Raw genomic sequence first — 22,702 nt, 5'->3', positions numbered from 1 at the left:
CGGATGACACAAATTAGGTAGTTTCAGATATGTACATTTTTCACAGTTCAAAACAACCAAAGCGTTATACAAAGATATTCGAAGATAAAAAGATGCCAAAGTCTCGCAAATTCACTAAACAAAATAAACGACGATCAGTCGGGTCGGTAAGATGACAAAGAGGGCTCAGAATGCCGTTCTTACCCCGTAGGTAGGTGTGCTTCTGTGACTATCGAAAAGACGGTAGACGGTGGGGCGCGCCCGCAGCCAGCTCGGAATGCTAACTGCCGCGCGCCCCGCCGCACACTGGTCGGAAACGCCCTGACGAGAGGCCACGGGCGATTCCGGAGTTTCGGATTATTTTTTATATAGATCGATTTGAAATTGATCAAATTATTATACTTAGGCCAAAAAACTAATCCGGGTGACCAAAAATAACTGTAATCAGCCCCCGAAGATGGGGTATCCCAGAACTCGGAAACTGACGCGGAGCAAGAGGTTTCTTGAGCCGGATATTCAGAGTCTTATTGCTGATAGACACCAAATTGAAATCCCACATATTATGCATCAAAATGTTCGTTATGAAGTTGCCGACTGGTCAGTGCAAAATTTTTGGCATACTAAATCCCTAACTAAGATGTACTATAGCTTTTTATGAAGGCTCTCCTACAGTGATTCTGGAATATAACTGCAAAGTTTAGGTAAGGAAACAACAGGTAGTCCCATCTAGTTCCACTCTGATTTTTTGTGAGATGAAGTAGGATTTAAATTTACACCAGGGCAACATAAAAGCTAACTGCGCATATTTGCGCAAAATTTGCAGGAGCCGCTCTTCCTACCCAACTACCGCCCGCCCCGCCCCAGTTTCGGCTCGGCCGCCGCGCCCGGCTTACGCTGACCTGTGTGGCCTGCACGCATCCATGCGTAGTTGACTGGTCATTAAAAACAGATGCGCTTGAGTTTATGAATTTTGTGAAAAGCGCGTTTTATGTATGCATTTATGTTGATGTATTGACATCAAAAGCCTTCCACATATTGCGTGGCGATTACGGCTTGTATTTAGAGAGCCTTGCTATCAGCTATTGACAACCATCACTCGGCTGAAGAAAGTGGAAATTGAAACCTTCGTGAATACCTATAAGACGCTGCAAATATAGGACGCCTGTCACTGACGTCGGGTTACCTTGGGCCGTCTTTAGTTACATTAGATCACAATTCCGGTATTTACCCCGGGCCGGACCGATTGGTTTTCTATATTGACCGGGGAGGGTTGGTACAACTCCCTCGCCGTTTCGCCTCTAATTGAGCTAGAGCCTGGCGGAAAAAAAGCTTGTGTGCCGTTATAAGACGCAAAAATCAGGTGCTACCCGATTTTAAGGTCTTAGGTCAGCCAGTGACCTCTTAGGTCAGGTAAGTGCCACAAGGCACGGGTTCGGTTTTAGGTTAATTACTTTACCAAAAATGGTCGCACTGCCGCGATTTTGGCATCATCGTGTTTGTCTAGCTCAGGCGCGTTGAATGCTATACTTGGTGTTCGGGTGAACTCAACTTAAGGTGTTAACCTCGGGTCAAGGTCAGATCGGAGCCCCTCAGGTCACGAAAATGGTTGAATGAGGTCATATTGCATATCATTCGATTCGGCAGGTCTTCCTGAGTCCAATGGTGGCTTTCCCGACTCTCTAGCTCCATCTGATCAGGAGTTATTGACGAAAAACTTATATGGCCTTAGTGACGTCATAAATGACGTCACGCAAAGTCAACAATGCTTAAGTCAAGCACTGGACCTTGCAAGAAGTGCATGAAACCATTCCCGGTGCCCGAATAGCAGCCCCCAATTTCCCTTGTTGACTTAAAGTGGTGCTAGATCCTGTATTATACTCAATTATGACGTCATAACTTAACAAATTCACGTCACATATTTAGTGCTTGACATCCAAATGATAGATTACATATGACAGAGAAGGTATGCAAAGTTTTATGAAGTTTGCTTCACTAGTTGTGGAATAACAAGCAAAAAACTTTTGCGGAAAGGCCGCTGGCCTCTCGCTGGAGCGTTTCCGACCAGTGTGCGCCGCCCCGGCCCGTGGTCACGTCGAGTCACGTGACATGCGTGCGCCTCCGGCGCCGAGCGGTCTCGGCGCGAGCGCGGTGCGGGACGCCGAGTATCACAAATAAAGGTACGTATCTCTACGGCAATTTCTACGCAAACGCGACAAACGCAACATACTCCCCACACGAAAATAAGCAAATATTATTTTCGAAAATTAACACCGCGATACAAAAGCCGAAAACAAAACGATAAACGCTCGCGACTCACTCACGCGGCATTTTGCCGCCGCCACCCGCTCTCGCCTCTAGGCCAGGCGGAGCCAGACGGGCAGGAGGTCGGCCATCTTGGCATAACCAGCTGCGTTGAGGTGGACGCCATCTGGTTTGTACCAGGCCCCCTGGCACTCCGCCGTCACTGAGTGCCGGCCGCCGCTCTTCTTGGTCAGCGCGCGGCCCAGCAGCACCAGCGTCGCCGGGCAGTGGAGCAGGTCCTTGGCTGACTCGATGGCCTCCTTGGTCGCCCTCTCCTGATGAGATGAGGCCGTTTTCTCCCACGCCAGTCCGCTGACTTGGCCGCCGGGACGCGGGAGCGGGCCCAGCACGATGATGGCCGCCGGCTGCTTCTCTGATAGGCGCAGCAGCGTCTCTCGGACGGACACCTTGACTTGTAGGTTTAACTCGTCGGAGATCCGCCCGAGCCCGGTGGAGCGGCTATGGCTGTCGTTGCCACTCAGCCAGATGATTATGTGCCCCGGCTCGAGGTGGAATGTGTCCTTCGCATGGAGCCAGGGCAGGAGGTCGTCTTGGAGGTTCTTCAGAACGGTCGTCCATGTCGCCCCGCCGCGGCAGCGATCAATGACCAGGTCGCGGGGATATCGTGAGGCCAGGCGAGCTACCCTGCCCACCGAGTCCCCGAGGACCAGGTGCACCGCCGGACGGCGACGGTAGGAATACCGACGCTTACCGGCGGCGGGCTGTGGAGCCTTCTCCTGGTGGTCCTCGCCATTCGCCAGATTCAGCCAAGCACGGGCCTCCTCCAGTCGCGTCCCTGTCGCGTCCCTTAATAGCTCGGCAAAATCGTTGAAGATGCGAGGGGACGCTCGGTAGCCGAACGGCAGTGCGGTTTGGTACCAAAATGCGCCGTCCCAATTAAATCCCAGCGCTTGGTGCTGGTCGGGGCGGACGGGTATAAATCTGAACGCCTCCCGTACGTCCGCTTTGATAAGGTGGCTTCCCGCGCCGCCCCGCTGGTGAGTGAGGGCCGCGAGTTGTAATGACACGGAATGTGGGTTCCTACTAAACTACGTCGTTGCTCAACGGGGCTCATGTCTAGGACACGCCTGCAACTCTAATAACAGTGTGTGCCGCACCGTCTGCCACCCAGTGTAGTGCACAACAATCGACTGGTTCTGGTTCCAGTGTGATGCTGCGCCTTTTGAACCACTCGGTGGGTAGCGGTCCCCTCGGGCTGGTGTCAGTTCTCAGGCTCTTAAACAGCTCATCCGGTTAAGCCAAATTCAAACGGTGAACCGTGCGAGATTTAGCGTCTCCGTCAAATACTTTCACACTCCCGGCTCTCCGTAGTAAAAGATGTACAATATTTAGAAGACGTTATTATTCAAAATAACACAGGGCCAAAACATAAAAACAGACTGCAACAGTTAAAGAATAGATGCATAACTAAAGTTTGGACAAGAATTACCCATTGTGGGGGAATGCAACCCCCCAAGCCAAATAACAGGAGCAGTCACCTACCTCGCGAGGCGAAAGCATGTGACGTGGCCGGCCTGGGGTAGCGGCCGGCCCCGTCCCATGACGGCGGCTGCACCTGGGTCCTACCCAGGCGTCGCTGACATTACATGCATACCACCTTCTCCGGGAGAGGGCTTAAATCCCCTTACTCCGGGGTGCATGTATGCAATGTTTACAAGACTCATTGTAACGCGAGCGAGTTAAAACAGAAGCTGAAACGTTATAGAAATACGCCAAATGAAGAGAAGTATAACCTAACACACAAATGAGAAAATGGCAATTGATGATTGCGAAATACAAGTTGATGACATATCAATGAAGCATTTAAACGAAACGTGAAAACACACAAACAAACAATAACCATATGATTTAGCTATTACTCTTTTTTGTCTTTTTTATAACAATAATCGATGACAAGTCGGTACCGGCCGCGCGAGCTGACCGGCATGGTTCCTCCTCGGTGTCGCCCGTTGGCCACGACTTTGCCGTCCTGCTGCGCGGGTTGCAGGCTCCGGACATCGTCGGATGTCCAGTCACCTTGCAGTGCCGTTCTGAGCGTCCGGTGCCCCGCGGAAGGAGCGCAGCCCCAGCAGCGTCCAGCCCCCGGACGGGTCTGTGACCTCCGTCGGCGTGTTTCGTGCCTCCAGTGTTGGTGCTTGCGCCGGTGACCGCTCGCCGCTCAGCTGCACGCCCGCTCCCGCGGTGGCCTCTGAAACGACAGAGGCTCGGCGTCGGGAGGCTGCGCTCATTGGACGTCCGCGTTGGCGACTTTCGGCTTTCGGCGCCACTGCTCCTCGAGGGGGTGCCCTTAGCGTGTCATGCACCCTGCAGGAGCCCTCGGCGATTGCATTCAGTTCAGCCTCCCATCAGTCTTCTCCAACGCGGCTCTTCTCGGTGGCGCCCTCTTCGGCAGCGCTCCGTGCTGGGCGGCGCTCGGTGTTTCCAGCCGAGCGCAGGTCCTCGCGGGGCGCTTGCAGCGCAGCAGGGAGCGGCTTCCGGTTTCGCCGGCCGAACGCAGGTCTGCGCGGTGGCGCTAGCGGCGCCTCACAGAGTGCGCGGCTGCCGCGTAGGGCGCTAGCAGCGTGCCGAGCGTCGCTGAGCCGCACCCCATTGCAGGTGACGCTGACGGCACATCAGTGACGCCTCATCTTGTGGCGAGTTAGCTCTGTGCTGGCGGTGCCCCGCAGTAATGGCTGGCTCGGCGATGATTCATTGGCGGGTGCAGCCGCGTTGGCGATACCCGGTTTCACCGACCGGGGCCAGGTCCGCGCGGGGGCGCTGGCAGCGTCTCAAAGATTGCACTGCTACCGCCGTAGAGCGCTAGCAGCGTGTCGAGCGTCGCCGAATCCACTTCATTACAGGTGACGCTGGCGGGACCTCAGTGACGCTCTTGTGGCGCCTTCACAGCGACACCTCCTCGTCTGATTGCGCTCTTAGCGGCGCCCTCTTGTTGGCAGCGTTGGTGACAACGCCCTTCTTGGCGGCGCTCGTGTCGTCACGATCTGTTGGCAGCGCTTCTAGCGCCCACCACTTGTTCTCTGTCTTTCGCTTCTCTCTATATGTTATCGCAGCGGGCGGCGGCGCGTCGGCCCGGCATAGGTAGCGGCGCCATCTGCTGGCGGCGCTTGTTTGCCATCGCTCATGTCGACCCGATCGCGGCGCCCTCTTGTCGGCGGCGCTGGTGGCGACGCCATTCTTGGCGGCGCACACAACGCCGTTTTATCTGGCGACTCTGCCCGTGGCCCCTCTTGTCGGCGGCGCTGGTGGAGACGCCCTTCTTGGCGGCGCACACAGTGGCGTTTTATCTGGCGACGCTGTCCGTGGCGCCTTCTTGTTGACATTACAGAGTTCGTCGAAGCTTGCGTACGAAACAGGGCATTGATCTGGATTAATTAGATAGTTCGTCGGGCTCCCGCTGGTGAGGACAGTTCTGGAATGATGCGCGTCGCGCTCGATTCTTTGAGCTGTGCGCTGAGGGGCTCACTCGAAAGTCCTGGAAGGCGGCTGCCGTAAGGGTCCCCGCGTGACCCCGGCTTCAACCTCCGATCTAAGGGTCCCGGAGACTGCCACCGTGTACCGTATAGTGGATCTATTTGTAAGAGGCAAAAACAGGGACGACCACGTGTATATGGAGCCGCACGGCCGGCCAGCCAGAGCGGGACTGACTGGCCGGCCCACACTCACCCCACACCAGCCCGTCGCGGCGGCGGCCATTACTCGGCAGCGGGTGTCAAGTGAGGAAGACGCCCCGGCCCCATTGTTCGCCGACGCCGAGACGGGCTCACCGGGCACGCTGCCAGACTCACACACTACACCTCCACCTGGTACTAAGGTGCCACACTCATAATTCATTTGCGCTTGTGGCGCGGCGGCCGGCGCACATAACCCACATGCCCCAAAACGTCCGAACTGACCTCCGCCCCATACAGGGTCGGCGGTGGGCGACGTGCCCTCACACTCCGACGAAGCGGAGCCTGATCGCACGCGTCGCCCACTTCGACTACGGTCGGATATACCACAAGTGGCACTACAAGCTATACATACACACATACATACGGCCGTCAGCTACTACTTTGACTACGGTCGGATATACCATCAACATACAGGCCGCCTGCTACTAACAGGCCGTCCGCTACTACTTGGAGTACGGTCGGATATACCATAAGTGGCACTACAACCGTGATAGAGCACAGTTAGCAGAGTACAGTCAGTGCACATTTCGGAAACGGTTTGCATGATCCGAACTTGTACGGTTGCATAGTTTAATTTCGACAATGACTTTATCGAATTATCTCGGCCACCATCCCCGTCGCCCCTCGATTGTCCTTCCGCCCTTTCTTGCCGCTAGCGCTTGGAGGCGCGATCACCAGGCCGCGTGACGGCCACGCGGCCGCAGTCGGTCGTATTGGATCGTGACAGACACCGACGTACGTTCTTCTTTGATGACGACGGCGGCGTCTGGCGGCGGGCGGCCGTTGCTTACCGCCTCGGAGAGTCAGGTGCAACGATGGAGGCGCATATTCCGCTCCGGAACGCCAGATGACGTCCTTTAGTCATTTGTTGTGTTACTCTGAGGGCAGAGAGTTGTCATCAGCGGGGCGCTGCACAGTTGTCAATTGGTTGACCCTGAGCGACGCTGTTTACGAAACCATCGCAGTGGCTCGCTAGTTTTTTGGCCCGTGAGCTGTCTCTTGCATGTGCACTTAAAGGCGATGATGCACGACGCTGTTTACGACACTATGGCAGCTGGGTGCTTGGCTCTGACCGTGAGCTGTTTTCTTATGTTTGTACTTTAAGGCGGTGATGCATCTCACGCTGTAACGCTGAAGCGATGTAATGTTTTATTGGAGTCTGGTTGGACAAACGATGCTGTGGCTCAGATCGTGAGCTGCTCCTCGAATGGATGCGTCCTGAATCGATGATGGTGATGCCCTGAAATTCCATGGCCTTACGCTGTGTGAGGAAACAGCACGTTTTACGAAACGGGTAATCTGAGGACGGAGTGGTCTGGCGGGGAGGCACCATTCTCGGCGCACCCGTACCTTTACGGCGGACCTGCCGATATGAATATTCAATATTCATACTCCCAAGAACCCCACACAGCAGTCAGCCAGCAGCATCTGGAGCTGCAGCTAGGTCCGGACTTTGGGAGAGCTATGGTTCCTGACTTGATATAGTTGCCAACTGTGGACTGTGATGTAGGACACTTCACCTCAATTACTGCCCTGACCCCACAATCAATGTCCTGTCCCCAATCACTGCATCAGGGGTGGCACCAAAGATAGCCCACTCCTTTTTCAGGAACAGTCCAGCACCTGAACACTTCTAACCAAGGTGGGTTTGTTGCTACACCTGCAAGAACTCTTGCCTCAAGGGTATTGCCCCTCTTTGTTGCAGCTGTGCCCTTAACCCGCGCGGGGCTGGGGTCTCCAGCCGAACGCGCGGGGCTGGGGGGGGGGGGGTAAATTTTACCCCCCCCTGTTATCTCCCGAACTAACGGTCCGATTTGGAAAATTCAAACGCCAATCGAAAGCTCTCATCACGAACTACTAAAAACATGTACTTAATTTAAAGTTTGAGGTCAAGGTCAAGGTCAGGTCAAGGGTACAAATTGCAAGTTTGTAAAGTATCGGCCTGGCACCGTAGTTGCCGAAGAATGGAGTCATGGACTGAGACTGATCGCCCAAAACGTGTTCTTAGGCTACCAAGACAATATTCGTTGCATACAATATCATTCAGAGGTCAAGGTCAAGGTCAGGTCAGGTCAGGTCAGGTCACCAAAAAACAAAATACCTATAGAAAAGGGCATGTGCGACACACACCGCGTACCTTCGTATTCCAATACCGTTGACTTTATCACTACACCACCGCACCTCTGCTGCTCCAATGGCTAAAAAGAGTAGGCCGTAGCGGTGGTGAGAGCGGCAAGGTGTTGGGCGATTGCCCGCCACCCGGCCGCCGACGCACAGTGGGCCGATATGCCATTCTAGCGCGACAGGGCCTGAATCTTCGAACGGAACTCTCGGTTTTTCGCGAATAATTCGTGTAAAAAGCGGCCGATCGCAACGAAACTTTCAGTACCCTCGCGATAATTTATTTCAGAGCTATACTCTGTTCCACATCAAGCTTGCAGTCGGAGTTTCTTCGGCAGATCGCTCCCCCGCTCGAATTTGCGTCTTAGATGGGTAGAGATGGGTAGAGGCAACAATGCCAATACATGCAATTAGTTTGACATGATCGACCGGGTGGTCGTTAGACAGGGTCAGACTCAAAAGTCCAACGGGCGAGGGGGCGGATGTCACCGACAAGCATTCCCACAAAATCTCATAAACTTATTCAAACAAGCATTCCCACAAAATCTCGGAAACTTATTCAAAAAAGCATTCCCACAAAATCTCGGAAACATTGCGACAAGGTTACGTGAGGTTTACAAGGCAACAAGTACGGTTTTCGTCCTTAGTCGAATTTCAGATGTAAGGATGATGACAATGCGACATTAAGTAAAATAATACGAGGTAAAATAATCCACTTCGAGATGCTAGCCTTCTGTCGGGCTCACCTGTATCTGGCGTCAGCTACGGCCATGAGCACGACGCTGCAAAAGCCCTTATAGTTGAAGTAGATTGAACCGGTGCCAGCTGGTTTCTGCAAGGCAACATGCTTGCCATCGAGCGCCCCGATGCAGTTTGGCAGTTGCCACAATTCCAAGAAGTCGTCAGCTGATGCATGCCAGTCGTTCAGCGTCGGGGAGCGCAGGCAGAGAGGGGCGAGCCGTTGGTATATGGCCTCGCACACCTCATATATTATCCCTGTCGCTGTGCGTGGGGCGATGCGGTACGACTCCGCAATCGTTTTCATGGCGCCTCCAGCTGCCAGGTATCTGCAACGACAGGAATAGGTAGCTCAACAGTCAGCCGTTTCTAGTTTGATCGGCAACAAACGTCCCACCATTACCTGGTTCGGTTCAGGGCTTGACACTTTGACAGGTGTCAGTAGTTGACCTTAACCCGGCAGGCGGTGGGCCTCACGGTGAAAAAAAATAATGACCTGCTTCAAGTCCTCGCCATGGAACACTTTAAATGAAGCATTAAATATGCAAATGACCATTTTTGGTACGACAAATCAGCCTGAAACAGCAAAATTGCTTACCGCAAGGTTAGGGCCAGTCGCTCGTCAGGTGGGATGGGACGTCGCATGTTGGTGACTTCTTTAGCGATGTCGTCCCGCACGAGGCCCAGCAGATAATCAAACTCGGCTGGCGTCAGGCGCAGGTACTGCTGGTGGGCAGCTGGGTCACTGCGCAGCTGGCTGACGAGGTGGCTGAACTCCCCGAGCTCGTCGCGAGCAGCCAGCACCGGCCGCACCCACATGCGGCGTCTTCTGCGCTGACGGAGCTTGATAAGCCGCAGAATCCTGATGCGCTGCAGACGAGCTTCAATGGCATCGTTATCTCCGTCCATGGCTGAAAGCAGACAGCAACTATTAGACACGCAATGGACAAAAGGGCATGCTCATACTTGCAAGGTGATCATAATGTTTGGATGTGTTTGGATGAGGTGGATTTTGATTTTTTCTTAATTTCAGAATTGTGCTATCGTAAGTTAACACATTCATATCAAATATGAAATCCAAAGAAATGCAATCACATGCATAGCTGCAGTTTAACTCTTTGACAATGTGATTTTATCCTTGTGTAAAATGATGTAAAGCCAACCATGTCTGATCTGCTCCAGTTTGTAAAACGGGTGCACCTTCTGATGCAGTTTTTCCTACCCTTTACCACCCCAAGAGCCAATTCCTACCATTTGCCCACTGACTGCTGATGTGGATGAGGCTGACAAGGTTATTCATGAGTTGGAAAGATGCCAGTGCAAAAAGTATCCATTGAATAATTGCTTATCTACAAATGCAAAACAATAGGAAGGAACATTGTCTCCAAGCCATGGCTCTATACACAAAGGACGTTAGGGTGCTGGAAACAGTGCAACGCAGGGCAACAAAGTTGGTTCAAGGCAAGAAGCAGGTGAGCTATGAGGAGAGACTGAACACTCTTGGACTGCTGAGTGTGGAGGAGAGCATGCAGCGAGGCGACCTGATTGAAACTTTAGAGCTGCTGTCAGGGAAGCTGGATGTAGAACCAAGTCAGTTTTTTGTCAGAAGTCAAGACACTGCAAGAAGAGGACACCAAAGCAAGCTGCAGGTTAAAGGCACAAAAAACAGTTTTTCTCACAAAGGCTGGTAAAGGCGTGGAACAAGCCCCTGCAGACATAGTTGAGGCACAGTCCACTGTCTTTCAAGAACATACTGGATAAGTTCATGAAAACTTAAGTGCTATCCACTCTTTTCCAAATTATCCAGTGATGTATGTAGAATGAGATGTGGACACTGAATAGACTGTTTACCCACAGTCCGCAATGCTATACGTATATCTATAAAACACGGAACAAAATCAAAGATGAACATGTTTTCGTAAATATATCACCATGGCGTCATCAGCATCTCTAAATAAAAACAAGATATGCCAAGATAAAAAGATCAGAAGATCAATCAGAAAAACAAAATATGACAACAGTATTGCATAGTAATATCCTTATCTGGTTTAAATTAATATCTTGATCATCTAAAAACAATACATGGTAACAAGATAACAATATCATATCATGTTTTAATCAGACATGACAATGACAGTAAATTTGCAGAAATATGTTCATCTTTGACTTTGTTCCATGTCTACCATGTCAATGTGGTTTAACATCTGTTGGAAATGATTGTGCATCAACTGTTCTTACGTATCTACATTAGCCAAGGCCAATGAAGGGAGCTGTATGACCCCTGAAAGCACCCATTCAATAAAGCAATAGCTTTGGACTAAATATCATTTTAGTAATAATTATCAACCCACCACAGATAAAACAACATACAATGGCGTACTCCAACCTTTGATATTTGTTTTAACCTTTAACCCTATTCCTGGCGGGGGGGGCCTCAGGAGCCCCCCCCCTGAGGTTTTTTGGTTATTTCTCCCAAACGCGTTGAGCTAGGAAGCTCAAATTTTCTGACTTTTCCTAAAAGGCTTCTACGCAACATGTCTGAAAATTTTGAGTTGATCTGACCTCAGGTCAGGTCACCAGAGGCGGTTTGGTGACCCTACCTCAGAAAAGTTCGCAATCACGCCAGAGCTAGAGTTTTTGACCGATCAATTTCTTCTCTTCAGGCTTTAGTTAGGGTACCAGTATGTGCAATTTGTATATCTCGGAATTTTGATATCGGTGACCTAAGGTCAGGTCAGTTTCGCGACCTCCCCATTATAAGTCAATGGGGGAAAAATCAACTCCCTGTTTTTACCACTAAAACGGGTCGGAATGGCCCCATATACCATACATGACTTCATATACGATCAACCTTCACTACCTTGAGGTCTGTTTTGCTGTTGGGCAGCTGTGAGGTCATGTGACGTCATCAAAGGTCACCAAAGGTTTTTGGCCAATAACTCCGTACAGGAACAAGATACAGACGCGTGGATGGTCTCATTGTGTTCAGCTCGTCAAGACGCATCGAATGATATACATGATGACCTCGAGGTCACGTGACCTGAGGTCAACCTTTGACCTTGACCTTGCGAGGTCAACATATATATCATTCGATGCGGATTGACGAGAGGATCACGATGATGCCCTTAGTTTGTTCCTATGTTGACTAATTCGAAAGTTATTCGAGAAAAACTCTCCATATCTAGCGCCGCCATTTTGACTTTTTCGACCCCTGTGACGTCATCTTTGACCTGACCTGAAAATGACCTTAGTAAAAATTGTAGATCTTGACCGTGCGTATCCGATGCCGTTTACCGTTTGTCGCTATCTTGCTTCGTTCTCGAGATCTCAGGGGGGGCCGAATCGGCCCCCCCCCCCGCCAGTTTCTTGTCCCGGCGGAGCCCGCCAGGAATAGGGTTAATACCACGTTTTGGCGTTAAAAAGATAGTGGCATCACTAGCGAACGATGGCACAGGCAAGCTATCATTAATACATATCGATAATATATAATATGCAGAAAACTCGCGAAAACTCAAACGCCACAAACCTCAAAACACATCTGCGTCCGGTTGCCGGTGGGCTGGAATGCCGGTTGTCGAGAGTCGCCCAGTTCCTCGGCGTGACGTAATTATGACGTCAGCAATGTGAAAGCAAATTCATCGGTGTTGCTAGGAGTTGCTCGCGTGCTGCCACCGGTTGCCCGGCGATCGGTTGCCCAGAGTCGCCGAGCAACCGATTGCTGAGAGTTGCCGGCGGAAGTTGCCCGTGTACAACGGCCTTAAAAATGCAAGAGCTGGTCTGCTGTATATACAGAAATCACGCACTGCCTTCAGCAAGGCACTTCGGCTGCAAACTTGAAACGGAACAGAGTATAACCTGAAAATTTCATGACCCTGACCTTAATGATCTTTGACCTGTGACCTTCTTTCGAGATCATGTTTGGCCGGAATCGATTCAGCGTATGTCGGCTCGCATTAGCCGCGAGTTTGCAGTCTTTTCGTGGTTTAAAGCGTTCAAGCATGGGGTATTATGCTGCTCTCATGCATTAGGGTGGGTGTCAAGGTCACCGGAAGGTCAGGTAAGGTCATTGACCTTTGATGACCTTGGTTCAATTTCTCGAGTTTTACATGTTTCTAGGCTAGTTTTTTGAGCTGAATTCGAATCTAGCAACCATTTGAACATTTACTATGTAGCTTTGGTGCCTTCGTAACATGTTACGAAGCTGTCAGAGGCGGTTGCCACCTACTACAAATACCCGGCAAAACCCTTACTGGTTGACCTGACCTGACCTGACCCGACCTGGCCTAAATGTATGAAGACATTATATATGATCATAAATAACATTATATTCGTGATCAGAGGCCAGTTTTACCAAAAAATACCAGCCGGCCGCCGAAATAAAATATCCAGCCGAAAAAATAGCCGCCACACCGCCACGAGTTTCACCAACAAAAAAATTCCAGCCAACATCGGCCGGAAATATTTGTCGCCGGCAGTCAGCTGATATTTTAATATCGATAATGGTCAAGGAGATTGATAAATTATTTAAAACGTGTTTCAAATAAAGTTAAGCGTGTTTTTTTTAAAGCAAATACAACAAAGATTGAGAAATATTATTATTGGAAAACATAACATATATTTTCAAGAGTTGTAACCACAAAATAGACCATAATAAACTTGTCAATACAAGACCACCAAATTGTAAACCTACGTCATTTATGACGGTCACGATAGGAAGCGTGCGTTTTAGTGGATCTTTTTTTCCTGTCAGCCTATTATTTTTCATTTTTACAATACCTTCAACTTGCAATTAACCTTTTTGTCTGCTTTTAGTTGCACCTTGTAGAAAATAATCGTGTCGAACGTGCACGCAATGTATGGACCCCCACTCCCACCTTTTATGAGGTGGGGACTATAATACACCTTTTTGCACTCAAAATAGGCATCTTTTCATTCAATTTCGGCGAATTGCATTCAATTTTAGCGATCTCTCTATTCAAAGCAAATGAGAGATCGCTAAAATTGAATGCAATTCGCCGAAATTGAATGAAAAGATGCCTATTTTGAGTGCAAAAAGGTGTAGATGGAACCCGCTCCCGACGCGGGAGTCGCACCTCTTTCCTAGATGTCAAAAGAGTGGGGAAGAAGCGGCAAACATTGTTCCCAGAGGCGCCACCTGAAGCTGGACGGACAGTTCCGCTGCCGAGCGAGTGAACTGCGGTGCTGCGAGGCGGCTTCGCGCGCACTGCATTACACCTACTTCTAGGACCAAGAGGGCTAAGGATTCGCCAAAGCCTATATGGGTAAAGCCTTGTGCCAAGGCGAGTGTCATACCTCAGGAAGATACCTACCCAGATTAACTGCACCGCGGTCATTGCAGGGCTGAGGGCGGTCGTTCGCCCCACTTCGGCGAGGTGGAGGTCATGCTGCCCGGCTAGGTGGTTTCAGCCGATATGCAGGCCCCGTTTGCTAAGCTCCGGCCCCGCTACACTGGTCCGGCTCGTAACAATACCTGCGCTAGCTTCGTCGACCGTCGTTCGACTGTGCCCAGTACCGCTCAGTGGAGAGTCCTGCCGAACTCGTCCACGTGTGCCGAGATCATTCGTTGCGCACGGACACAATCGTCCGACGGAGACCGCTTTACATGATGATCGCGTGGTGACCACCTTTTCGCCGGCTTCCACGCCCAGTCGAGCCGTCTGGCTACGCCCCAACCAAATGATCGTTCTAAGCCTTTCGACTGGTTTGCAAAACTCGGGTCTAATATCGAAGTATTTGGGAGTTAGGACACGTTAAATCCGTGTTCATGAACAAATATACATTATGCAACTAAAAACGCCTTACCTACGTTTCTGGGCTGATGACAAGGTAAACACCTATTCATTATAATATTTCTAAAATGTAAATAAATCATGAGCGATGAGCGTAAAAAAGGTGAAAAAAGCGATCAACTAGAAGCTAGCGTGGAAATCCACTGACGTAGGTCGCCTCGTACTGGCGCAGCTCGTACAGCGGCACCGGCGTCTCCCGCACCCGGCCGTCCACCTTGCCCGCCTGCGCCATCAGCCGCTAGAAATGGCTGCGCTGCCGCTCAAACATTAGCGTGACCGCCTGGCCGGCCCGGCTAACGCGCGCCGTCCGACGCACGCAGTGTGCCTTCAACAGCGCCTGGATGTCGTACGACACGACCGCGTCCACGGCGTCCACGTCAATACCGCGCGCCATAGCCTCGAGCACACCAGCATCTCAGCTGGCGCGCGCCGCCGCCGCGCTGGCCCGCCGGCACTGCCCCAGGGAACTCGGCCTCGCGCGCGCCCAGCACCGACAGCGGTAGCTCCAGCTGGTGCGCTGCCTCGTTCCAGTTGACCAACACGAGCGAGCGCCGCCAGTCGGGCTGTCGGAGCAAATTGTGCATCAGCAGAGGCTTCAGCGGCTGCGGCGCCACCACGTTGAACGACTCGCTCAGCTCGGCCGGCGTGGTGAACCTGCCGACGAACTGACCGGGCAGTGCGACGGCGGCCGGCCGTGCCGGCCACCAGCAGTCGCGGCTGGAACAGCGACATTCGCTCCAGCTTCTCCGGCCTCCGGGTTCTGTGACAGGGTAGCCAAGAACGGCAGCTTCTGCAGCGGCAGGTGAGGCGCGCAGACGGCGGCGGCCGTCAGCCGGCCGGCGATGCAGGGCGGCGGGCCGTGGCTGCCGCCACCCGCTCCACCGCTTTCAGCCAGCCCGTCTCGGCCATCTCGATCACCCGGTCGGCTTCGTCGATCACCAGGTAGCGCAGGTGCGCTAGCGAGAAGCCCTCGGCGCTGGGTATGTGATCCATCAGCCAGCCAGGAGTGCTCACCACGATCAGCCAGGGAGACCGGGCCGCGCGGCCCCACCGCCACCAGTTGGTGCCCCCCCCCCCCCCTCGTGCCACTTCGTCTCCACCCAGCAGCCGGACGCAGAGCGGCGTGTCGGCGTCGTACTGGCGGAACACGGCGGGCACCTGAGCGGGCAGCGCCTGTGTGGGTAGCACAGCTAGCGCGCGCACCCGGCGGCCGGCGCACCGCGGCGCCGCGCCTGCACCAACGGCAGCACGAACGGCAGCGTCTTACCGCGGCCGGCCGGCGCCGAGACGCAGAGGTCGGCCGGTGGCAGCGGCGACTCTGCGGCCGCCAGCAACTCGGGCAGCACCGTCACCTGCACCAGGAACACCTGTTCGATGCCCTCGGCGGCCAGCCGGGCGCGCAGCTCGGGGCAGAGCGCCGGCAGATTGGCCGGCGCCGGCCGCCGGTCGCCAATCGGCTGCGGGTGCGCCAGGCAGTCGGGCAGCGCACGCGGTGCACGGCCTGTCGGCTCGAGCGCTCCACCTCGTCCAGCACGGTGAAGTCGTCCGCGGCGGCGTCTCCGTCCGACTCGGAGGTGTCCTCACTGTCGTTATTGGCGACGGCGGCTGCCGCTGTGCGCTCAGTCAGGTCGGCCATCACAGCAACACTCGCCGATGATTGGCGTCATCGAAACCGTCGGACGACGGTGGATTCACCACCGTTTTTGCAGCAGAGACTGGAAAAACCTCAGCAATAAACAAGGAAAAACATCACAACATGCCACAGCCCGCAATTGTGCATATTGTCATTTTATTTCTCACATGACAGAAAATATTGGCTGCCTTATTCTAGGAACTGGCATGAAAAACATAAGCTAAAATCAAGCTAAGTGAATTATTGTTGTATTTCAACATGAGACTGGGAAAAAATCCTTGTCACTGTCAACATGACCAGCGTAACGGACGGGCTGCATGAACATTTCGGCGCATGATCTGAAAACTCTGTGTGCAGAAATTTCAGCGCTGAGGTGAACAAATAACATTTTGACCGCAATTTGCCTGGTGCCTCCACAATTTAGCAAAACTAACTCACAATACTTACAGCCAGTTTTAACATGATCCCTGCATGACTCATGCATGCAAGATACACATGCATTCAATATCAGCACAGTGCACACTGCACACACATCAGTTATGGATTCATTTACATTTTACAACATTACTATTATTTTCTTTTCCTTCAATATTGGCAGCATGACTTGCTGAGTTCAGTGGCACAATCTTATGACAGCATTCAGCAAGTTTGTTCGGGTTCGCAACCATGCAAACTTTGCACGTTTTGCTTAAAAAACAAGCCTTTATACAATTCTTTCATGCTATTCAATTTCTTTTTTAAATTTATTCTATCTTGAGTTGAATTATCTTGAATTACTATCTTGAATTATTATATCTTGAAAATCTTGCCATTTTGGTCTTAGCAATGTCAAAGCACCATGCCGCACAGCTCGAGTAAGTTCCACCCAAAAGTAGTAGTGGTATCAGTAGCTGGCACCTTGCAATGTCAAATGTAGATGAATATGTGAAAACAGTGACATATTTATTTAAAATCTTGAGTCCAATGAGCCTACCCTCTCTGCCTCTCCTTCCAGCATTTCTTCAATCACCTTTGATTTTCGAAAATGACCTTCCATCATTATTTTCCACTTCCGTGCGAGCAATTAACTTGTAAGCTGACCACTAGTTAATGAGCTATCATCTTGCTGTTGGGTGCTGGTAGCAAAAAGATAATATAAAACGAAAAAAACTAACACCACAACACCAAACACCCGTCTTGTTGGTTCCTTTTGGTCCTGCCTGGTGACAAAGGCTCTTTCTTAACGCAATATCATCAGTATTCCTCTTCTAATCTTGAAGCCCAGATGCTTTACAAATTGGCCATGAATGATACTAAATTATTATATCAACTGAGAAGCGCAAATCACGATAATTAGTAACAAATGGGGCCAATTATCCCCACACGACATCAAAAAAATAGACGGGGTCGCCTGTCTATTTTTTTGGGCCGTTTTTCTACATATAATGGCGCAGATAAACACTCCATTAATGCCGCATTTGCCGTTGGTGAAACTCGTTGGCTATTTTTCTGGCTGATATTTTTTCACGCCGGCGGATATTTTTTCGCCTGGTTGGTGAAACTCGTCGGCTGGTTTTGGACAGAAAAATTGCGCCGGGCTGCTATTTTTCTGTTGGTAAAACTGGCCTCAGCACCAAAAAAAAAAAAAACAAAAAAACATAGCAGCCACCCTTTACGACGTTCTAACAGGTCCCGATTTTCCCGACTTTTGGGTCATTGACCTGACCTGGAAGATCAACCGATGAGCTAGGACCTTACAAATGGGTATCATCAGTTTCCTCTTGTCACGGGCAACACGCTCGTCTTTTCCGCGAAGCTCTAGCTCGACCAGGGGCGAAACGGCAGGGGGGTCCAACGGACCTCTTCTATACGTTTGCGGCTGGAAAAACACCACTAGGGGCGAGGGTTAAGCCAAAACTGAGGGCTTATTTCAGAAAGACCGCTAAAAGAGCAATTGAATGCACTTTTCCGCGACGATGTAGCTCTATTGGTCCCCGAGGTACGGGCTGGTGTTTCGAGAAATGTTGTTATATGCAACATTTTACCTTTGATGACCTCTGGTGACGTGACCTTTGACATGACCTAGAAATGACTAATTACTCTATCTGGAATTTGGAGCGCTCTTTCGAATGCCACTTACAACGTGTCGCTATGTGGCCCAGGAGCCGAGTTAGAAGGGGAGTGTTCAATCAACACCTCCCGGCCCGGCGCGTTTGACCCCGAGCACCGGTCAGGCGCGGGTTGATGTTTGGCTGCTACATCCAAAGTCGCAAAAAGTCGCAAGAAATGACTGTTGGATCTTGTAGTGCAATGACTCATTGACATGTAGCGAGATTTTCGAAGCGGTACATTGCGGTACTTTTTTTAAACGTCTATTTGTGTGTGACATCAATTATGTGAAATTATATTTTCGTCTTTAAATCTTTGTGGTACAAATACATCATAACCAAGTAAGAGTTCGCCATTTTCATGTGGTTATGTGTGTTCTGCAGACCCGGAGCTATCGTTTGATGTATATAAATGTGGAATTCCTCCTCAAATTGTGATTGTTTTCGTGGATCAAAGATACGCTGTTGAAGAGTGCGGGGGACGAGTTCGGTCCAAACGATTCCGAAGTTCGTGTTTAAGCTGAGTTTTCGCCATGAAATAGCAATTGTGTTGGAAAACAAAGACCACAGCATTGTAGTATGATCATTTTTGAACAAATTGGTATAGGTTTTATTGCACATCCACAAAGAACGATTTTTTTACCCATGTCGTGCTAGACCTGGCGATCGGCCCTGTGTCGGTCGCCCTATTACGGTCGGATATACCATAAGTGGCACTACAACCGTGATAGAGCACAGTCAGCAGAGTACAGTCAGTGCACATTTTGGAAACGGTTTGCATGATCCGAACTTGTACGGTTGCATAGTTTAATTTCGACAATGACTTTATCGAATTATCTCGGCCACCATCCCCGTCGCCCCTCAATTGTCCTTCCGCCCTTTCTTGCCGCTAGCGCTTGGAGGCGCGATCACCAGGCCGCGTGACGGCCACGCGGCCGCAGTCGGTCGTATTGGATCGTGACAGACACCGACGTACGTTCTTTGATGACGACGGCGGCGTCTGGCGGCTGGCGGCCGTTGTTTACCGCCTCGGAGAGTTAGGTGCAACGATGGCGGCGCACCTTCCGCTCCGGAAGGCCAGATGACGTCCTTTAGTCATTCGTTGTGTGACTCTGAGGGTAGAGAGTTGTCATCAGCGGGGCGCTGCACAGTTGTCAATTGGTTGCCCCTGAGCGACGCTGTTTACGAAACCGTCGCAGTGGTTCGCCAGTTTTTTTTTTGCCCGTGAGCTGTCTCTTGCATGTGCACTTTAATGCGATGATGCACGACGCTGTTTACGACACTATGGCAGCTGGGTGCTTGGCTCTGACCGTGAGCTGTTTCTTGTGTACTTTAAGGCGGTGATGCATCTCACGCTGTAACGCTGAAGCGATGTAATGTTTTATTGGAGTCTGGTTGGACAAACGGTGCTGTGGCTCAGATCGTGAGCTGCTCCTCGAATGGATGCGTCCTGAATCGATGATGGTGATGCCCTGAAATTCCATGGCCTTACGTTGTGTGAGGAAACAGCACGGTTTGCGAAACGGGTAATCTGAGGACGGAGTGGTCTGGCGGTGAGGCACCATTCTCGGCGCACCCGTACCTTTACGGCGGACCTGCCGATATGAATAGGTATTCAATATTCATGCTCCCAAGAATCCCACACAGCAGTCAGCCAGCAGCATCTGGAGCTGCAGCTGCGCCCGGACTTTGGGAGATCTATGGTTCCTGACTTGATATAGTTGCCAACTGTGGACTGTGATGCAGGACACTTCATCTCAAATACCGCCCTGACTCCACCATCACTGTCCCGAATCACTGCATCAGGGATGGCACCAAAGATAGCCCACTCCTTTTTCAGGAACAGTCCAGCACCTGAACACTTCTAACCAAGGTGGGTTTGTTGCTACACCTGCAAGAACTCTTGCCTCAAGGGTATTGCCCCTCTTTGTTGCAGCTGTGCCCTTAAACTTGGTTGCACATCAGATGGACTCCACCAGGGAACCATTTGCAGTGCGGCACTGCGCCACCTCATGTAGTCAGGATGCGGTCACCCTGCCGAAGCACACGTGGTGCCACATGGGAGAGTCTTTTTGCTCTTGTGACCTTACCTCACTGGCATTGTGTAAGGGGGGGGGGGCTATCGACCGGCCCTGTAGGCCCATCGTCACCTCCCCTCCGGATCTCTACTCTACTCTACTGGATCAGTGTTAAGCCGGGACGTCGCCAGCCTTTACCCCGACTGCCATCCGGGCCACTGTCATCTACACTAATTGAACTAAACTATGCATCGTGGTTCAGGTGAATAACTCCGCCATTTTGGGGCACACGCAGTTGGAAGTGTACCCTCTTGGGTTTGGAGCTAAGCTCTTGAGCCTGACGACTAAACTACAGTACCGAATGAATCAGACTCCGCTCAACCTCCTTTATTCTTCGACTCAACCCGTCTCCAAAGGCATGAAAACCCTATTTATTGTAAACGGCCGAACGATAGGTATAAAGGATTGCGTGAGTTAACATTCCGAAGCGACGATGACTTTCAAAACACCGCAAATTTCTACCCTAACACGACCCTAACGGTTTCCGACGCGCGAAACTACCTACGAACCTCCACCCCGGTGCTCCTATCCTAACTAAGGGATGTGCTTTGAGCCCAGCTACAATCCCTGCATGACAGGAACCTACCTCGAGCCAGGTGAGCCAGCAGCAGAGAGCAGTCGGGGGCTCGATGTCCGTACCGGACGGCAGCCAGACACCAAGAGCCCCTATTTCCTCTCCCCTGCTTTCGTCTCGTCCCTCGCCCGAGTATGCCACGCCCACATCAGCAGCCTCGAGGCCCACGATGGCGGCCGATGTGCCCGTGCTCACAGGTCTTCTCGCGAAGGTCTTTTTTCGGTCGAAAATGACGTCAGATTTGTGGCCAACCTATCATAGCCTCTGGAAAATTTTTGTCACAATGTGTAAAATTGATGCCCGGAGGGGTCCTGAAAGTTTGGTGGCGATATCTCCAGCCGTTTAGAAGATATTGACGGAAGAGGACAAGGGGGGCCGTTTCGGCCCCCCCCCCCCTACGGGGCGCGGGTTAAGGCGGTGATGCATCTCACGCTGTAACGCTGAAGCGATGTAATGTTTTATTGGAGTCTGGTTGGACAAACGATGCTGTGGCTCAGATCGTGAGCTGCTCCTCGAATGGATGCGTCCTGAATCGATGATGGTGATACCTTGAAATTCCTTGGCCTTACGTTGTGTGAGGAAACAGCACGGCTTACGAAACGGGTAATCTGAGGACGGAGTGGTCTGGCGGGGAGGTACCTCTCTCGGCGCACCCGTAACTTTACGGCGGACCTGCCGATATGAATATTCAATATTCATACTCCCAAGAACCCCACACAGCAGCCAGCCAGCAGCATCTGGAGCTGCAGCTGCGCGCCCGGACTTTGGGAGAGCTATGGTTCCTGACTTGATATAGTTGCCAACTGTGGACTGTGATGCAGGGCACTTCACCTCAACTACTACCCTGACCCCACGATCACTGTCCCGAATCACTGCATCAGGACTGGCACCAAAGATAGCCCACTCCTTTTTCAGGAACAGCCCAGCACCTAAACACTTTTCACCAAGGTGGGTTTGTTGCTACACCTGCAAGAACTCTTGCCTCAAGGGTATTGCCCCTCTTTGCTGCAGCTGTGCCCTTAAACTTGGTTGCACATCAGATGGACTCCACCAGGGAACCATTTGCAGTACGGCACTGCGCCACCTCATGTAGTCAGGATGCGGTCACCCTGCCGAGTTCAAGTTCAAGTTCATTTATTCACGTTAATCCGCCTTCGCGGCTTTTCATCAACGCATGTCAATTAGCATAAAAACAAGTAGACATGGGTAAAATACAGGCACACGATCATTCGTACACATCGTTAGAACAGTTGGTATGTAGGTTGTGGGTATCATAAGATCACGATGACTGTTTGTGTAGCACATAAGTTCTGAGTGCTCGCTTAAAAGAAGTACTGCCATCGTAAGAAGCGCAAAACTGGTTGTACGCCTCTACGCCCCCGTACACCAGTTGTCGTCTACCCGCCTCGGTGCGTATTCTCGGAAGCCGCAGTCTACCGGTGTTCCGGTGTTCGGCAGCTGGTCTCGGGCTCGGCCATTGGTGCTGTGCTCCGGCTGAGGTTCGGCGTCGTACCCTCTGCGCGGGTATCTCATCCTCGTCGCCACTTGTTGTGTCCCGCTTCTGTCCACCTCGTCACACGCCCGGGAGACCCCAGAGTGCGGGTTTATTGCGGAAAAGCCAAGGGAAAGCACAACAGAACCGATTGTTTACATTTCCAATACCATGTTCCCGGAAGAGAATGAATCTGT

General features: G+C 51.5%; 2 protein-coding genes across 3 annotated transcripts in view; one reads left to right on the top strand and one right to left on the bottom strand.

Annotated features, from left to right (window-relative positions):
- The window catches only part of LOC122366592, a 96,056-nt gene that overhangs the window by 14,214 nt on the left and 59,140 nt on the right, over window positions 1–22,702 (top strand). The window lies entirely within an intron of this gene.
- On the bottom strand, window positions 8,752–12,582 carry LOC122366594 (protein ANTAGONIST OF LIKE HETEROCHROMATIN PROTEIN 1-like). Its single transcript, XM_043339011.1, has 3 exons — window positions 12,358–12,582; window positions 9,430–9,742; window positions 8,752–9,160 (listed from the first exon to the last, which is right to left on the bottom strand). The coding sequence occupies exons 2-3, from the start codon at window positions 9,738–9,740 to the stop codon at window positions 8,836–8,838; spliced, it is 636 nt and encodes a 211-aa protein (XP_043194946.1). The 5' UTR covers window positions 9,741–9,742; window positions 12,358–12,582; the 3' UTR covers window positions 8,752–8,835.

This window comes from Amphibalanus amphitrite, unplaced genomic scaffold (genome assembly GCF_019059575.1).
Source record: "Amphibalanus amphitrite isolate SeventyFive unplaced genomic scaffold, NRLGWU_Aamphi_draft 000818F_arrow, whole genome shotgun sequence".
Classification (NCBI taxonomy): domain Eukaryota; kingdom Metazoa; phylum Arthropoda; class Thecostraca; order Balanomorpha; family Balanidae; genus Amphibalanus; species Amphibalanus amphitrite.
The sequence above is the reverse complement of the archived record's forward strand: the minus strand, read 5'-3'. Positions and strand labels throughout refer to the sequence as shown.

Excerpts from the sequence above, each read along its gene's own strand:
- LOC122366594 (XM_043339011.1), bottom strand. The coding sequence starts at position 9,740 with ATGGACGGAGATAACGATGCCATTGAAGCTCGTCTGCAGCGCATCAGG. Across the intron at positions 9,161-9,429 it reads CGACTGGCCCTAACCTTGCG|ATACCTGGCAGCTGGAGGCG; the intron begins GTAAGCAATTTT and ends CTGTCGTTGCAG.